The 4,540-nt window shown below is 37.9% G+C and overlaps 1 protein-coding gene across 3 annotated transcripts in view; it reads left to right on the top strand.

The window, feature by feature from the left end:
- Nucleotides 1–4,540, top strand: part of LOC101860420 — a 64,833-nt gene that overhangs the window by 32,547 nt on the left and 27,746 nt on the right. For all 3 annotated transcript variants that reach the window (XM_013084665.2, XM_035970700.1, XM_035970701.1), the window contains 4 exons: nucleotides 161–269; nucleotides 611–747; nucleotides 2,247–2,415; nucleotides 3,104–3,192. In XM_013084665.2, the coding sequence (XP_012940119.1) occupies nucleotides 161–269; nucleotides 611–747; nucleotides 2,247–2,415; nucleotides 3,104–3,192 (504 nt within the window). The remainder of the gene's footprint in view (nucleotides 1–160; nucleotides 270–610; nucleotides 748–2,246; nucleotides 2,416–3,103; nucleotides 3,193–4,540) is intronic.

Here is a 4,540-nt window from a genome sequence, read left to right on the forward strand (position 1 = left end):
ATATATTTCACACATTGAGCAAATAAAAACTTTAAAGAAAATATTTGTCTGCTATGATTTTAATCTCTTCCCATCATATCAAAATTCGGACAGTCAATGAGGATTGGACAATTTTTCAGGTAATTCTGGAGTTATATGTTTCTATTTTCTGGTTCTGCAGAATCTGAAACCATTTGTATTCTCGATGAACATTCCAAAGAGATGCCAAGGAGTTTCAACAATCAGCCCGTCGCCAGATCACATGATGTTGGCAGTGGGAACTGTGATTGGTCAGTGATATGTACTCATAGTTTCTTCAAAGTGAAAATCTCCTTAATACTAGTCTCGTCTTTATCTTAGATAAAGTTTTTGCCTTTTCTGTTACAATGTAGAGAAATTCGATGAGCAGTCTGTATACATATGTAAAGTTCTAGTCCACAAGGTGTTGCCACCACAATGAATAGAATAAACATCTTGTAATTAGCTTTCCTCTTTATTTGGAAAATGCAGACTTTTCGATCCATGTACGTACGTCATGGGCCTTACGTCCAGTACAAGGGCTGTTACCGGTGTATTTTGCTTGCTAAGTTTTCGTTGAAGAAGATATTTAAATTTCTAATGTTATGTACAGGGGACGTGATTGTGTACAACACACAAGTGGAACCCTTTGCACCATTGAGAGTGGCCATCGCTGGTGTGAACAAGGGCCAGGTCATGCACATAGCCTGGTCAGTGGACTCATCTCGACTGCTGGCTATAAGGAGACAGGTGTGAATGTTTGAATTTGACACCTTCAAAAATTAGAACAAAGCTTGCAAATCTTGTGAAATGGAAGAAAAAAAAGCACAGGCACCATGACAATAGCAAAATTTTGATTGACTTTAATATAGATTTTCATATTTGAATTCATTATACAGTGGCGTCCAAAAGAAGTTTGAAAATGTATTCACCCAATCATTGCGTTAAAGCCATGCACTACCCACTCATGCAGCATACCAATTTAAAGCTCCTAAATTCTGCATCATCTGAAAGATTAATTCTTTATCTATGACCGAAGTCCTCTGAAATATTGTCACTCAGAACTGACCTTAAAAAATCATGCTCGGAAAAATTGTGTGAAATGAAAGAAACATAAAAGTATATTGTATATTACCTTTAAATATTTATATTATAATTTTCGTCAATATTTGAGTTACATCTTTATTCTCCCTACAACTGAGCAGGATAAAGATACAAAATATTCAGATATCTTACAAAGTTTGCCACAAATATGTGTAATGGTCAGGTTCACTAACTTTCGTTTTTCTGTCTTACTATCACAGTAAAACACACTTCAGCAATTTTGTTTTTGTTTTTAGAGTATATGGTTCGCATGTAATTAGGTCTGCTTTTCTACACTTTCAGTCTTCTTAAAATTCCACTTCTTTCACTTAATTTCTTCAAATCAGGGTTTGTTTTGAAATGTTCATCAATAGGGTTTTTTTATAGGCCCTCACGTATGACCTATTCCTTCAATCAATTACTCTTGAATACCCCTGTCGTGTCTCTCTGTTTCTGACAAATTTCTGCCATTATGTACCATGAATACTTTTACTTTTTACTTCTCCTGGTACCGGTGGATGCTATGGGGAAAATCATTCATTCCTTAACAGAGCCAATGCAGTCACTTATTGGTCTCCCCCTCTCTTTCTCCAGCCAGTATATTGCTGTTCATTTATATGATGTGACTGTATATGATGTGACTGTATATGATGTGACTGTAAGCCTTCGTGAGTATGTGTGTGTGTGTGTGTGTGTGTGTGTGTGTGTGTGTGTGTGTGTGTGTGTGTGTGTGTGTGTGTGTGTGTGGGTGTATTTATGTGTGTACGTGGTGAAACACCAAACGAATGTGCCAGGATCTGGAGAATAAAGATGTATCTCATCTTATCTTGTCTTATAATGCTGGTTGGTTTCGGAGCATTCCTGAGAGGTGGCGGAACCATTTACTCTCTGTTGTTCAATAACTATGTGAATTCAAAGCCTAAAACAGCAGCTCAGCAATGTCATGGCAACAAATATCAACAAATAAAATGATTTTGAGGTGGTTGATGTGTAGGCCTATAGATTTTGGGTCAAAATTATAGTAGTGACCCTTTTGTAATTTTCCTACTCTTTTCTCTCTGCACTGTTATTGTTCCTTTCCCGCCTTTGGCCTCAAGCCGTCTAGTCTACTGTAATGTTTTAGAAGAATAGGTTGTTTTCATATTATGTTTGTCATTTTGACTAAGGAAAAGGACGCTCGCTCAGTACACGTGTGGGAGACTAGCGGTTCGCCAGCCAACAATGATGTCCTTCAGTCTTTTGGCTTCAGCACGGCTGACAACAAAGACCAGCCATTTTCCCTCTCGCCGGTACATGTCTGGGATACAAAGGCTGGCGACTTCACTCTGACTGAAGGTAAGGAACTGGTGACGTCTCTACTGAGAACAAATTGTTTGATTGTTATTTGTTACAAAGCTTAGGAAAGCAATGATGATTATGGGGATTACATATAGTGATGTAGTAACAGCCAGTCTTGCCCATACACTAATATCTCCGTTTCCAATGTCATGACATTTCTGTAAAAAAAGAAAGGAGAATATTCTATGAAAGTGTAGACAGTATGTGATGTGATAGACCGTCTTAAGTTATTATTATGTTTTCTGGTTGTAAATTGTAGTCTGTGGTACAGAAAGCTTATGGGTGTGTCCAAATAATACATGATGGTGGGTATACAAAGTGCTGTTTGCTAATTAGCCCAGAGATGTCCTTTTTCACCAGGTATGAAATTATTTCATTTTTCCATTATTTTTAAATTATTAATTAAGAAAAGAAATAGAGATACTCAATTTTTATTGTTCATGGCAAACATTAAGTTCAACAATGTTTTTCACTTTTCACCAGTTAGAAGTTTCAATATTATTTTGACTGATCAGTATAAGACTATACGTTGCTTTCCAAAGTGTCACATGGCAGAGCGTACACTAAGCAGGTAATTTGGTTTGTCTGAAGTGTCAATACTATATCAAAGGTTTCACTAGAGTTTGCTTTGTGGAAAGTTTCAATATCCGTTGCCTGAACATTTTTTCCACTTACATATCACCAGGGTCTTTGGCGGAGCAAGGCAGTACCAAGACAGCCCACTTACCATTGGTAGCTGGCTTTTTCCCCTCCCTGACATTTCTCACAACACAGGTCTGTTGTTCCTCTAGACTTGGTGGCGCAAAGCCCTTTGTCTGTTCTGAACTCGAGAGTTATTCAAATTTGTGTGATTGCAGGGAAATCAGGTGCTCAATATTTTTCAGCTAAATAGTTTGGGTTTTTTTTCGGCTCAACAACTTTTATATCCATTTAAAAACATATTACTGTGTGGATGAAAGAAAAAATATTGATTGAAGGCTCCAAAAATGTAGCTCTGCAGTTGTCAAGGTCACTGAATATTTGGAAGTCATCGAACTTTGGCAGCCATTTTCTCAATAGTTTTACCTCTGACACCAGTCGAACACCATCTCCTTTAACAGCAAATATCTCAACTTCTGTTCAAGATAGATAGATGTTTTTTCATCAAAAGCAAGAAAAATGAACTTATTTTAACTCCTTATCTCCGACAAGCCACTCCCAGTGGCTCGCAGTTGGAATCGCTGTGCTGGTGAGAAGCTGGCAGCGGCTTGGGCACATTCCTTTAAGACGACTTCGATATCAAATTACTTTTCGGCAATTGCCGAATACGTGTCTCTTTTACCATAAGTTCTTTCATTAGATAAAGAACTATCATAATAGGTTCACTTGTTTTGATTTAGTGACCCATTCAATGACATTATTGTCATTTTTAGATGTAGTACCAAAAAAGGGCCCCGGCTGAGTGGGTTTACCCCCCTCGGAAATAAAGAGTTACGGTGTTACCAATAACTCCATATATGTCCAAAAATTAATGAGGGCCTGAATCCACCATGTCATGACACAAACAGTCTTTTATTTGTGCGTGATGAATTCCGAGTATAGTTTAGTATTGTTTTTAATTTTTTGAAAGCATAAATTGTGCTCAGTGTTTTATTGAGTCAATTGCCTTTGTCAAGGTTACTTTTCACTTTATTTTCAGGGCACTGAAATTCTCATAGCATACTTTTTTTATTTATTGCATAGGAAAAAGTTTGGATAACAATGACAGGTAAAATATTTACATGATACAGATAATTATAAGGTTGTATCAATGTCTCACTATACACAATATTACACAAATACAGGCAGTTTTACAATTATACCGCTACTGGTGCCAGATGTGCAGTGCTCTGTTTTGAGCCAGAGTTTTTGTGTTTTGCTCAAGGAAAACACTGTGTGACTGACATGTGCTGACATTATTTGTTTGACTGACCTCATTACAACCATTCTGTAGTTGAGGTCATCACCTCTCTCCAACACTCCTCCCCTCCCCTCCACCTCTCACCCCCAAGCATCCACCCTCCTCACTCCACCTCTCACCCCCAAGAATCCAACCCCCACCTCCACCTTTCACCCCCAAGAATCCAACCCCCCCTCCACCTCT

Source organism: Aplysia californica, unplaced genomic scaffold (assembly GCF_000002075.1).
Source record: "Aplysia californica isolate F4 #8 unplaced genomic scaffold, AplCal3.0 scaffold00308, whole genome shotgun sequence".
Taxonomy (NCBI): domain Eukaryota; kingdom Metazoa; phylum Mollusca; class Gastropoda; order Aplysiida; family Aplysiidae; genus Aplysia; species Aplysia californica.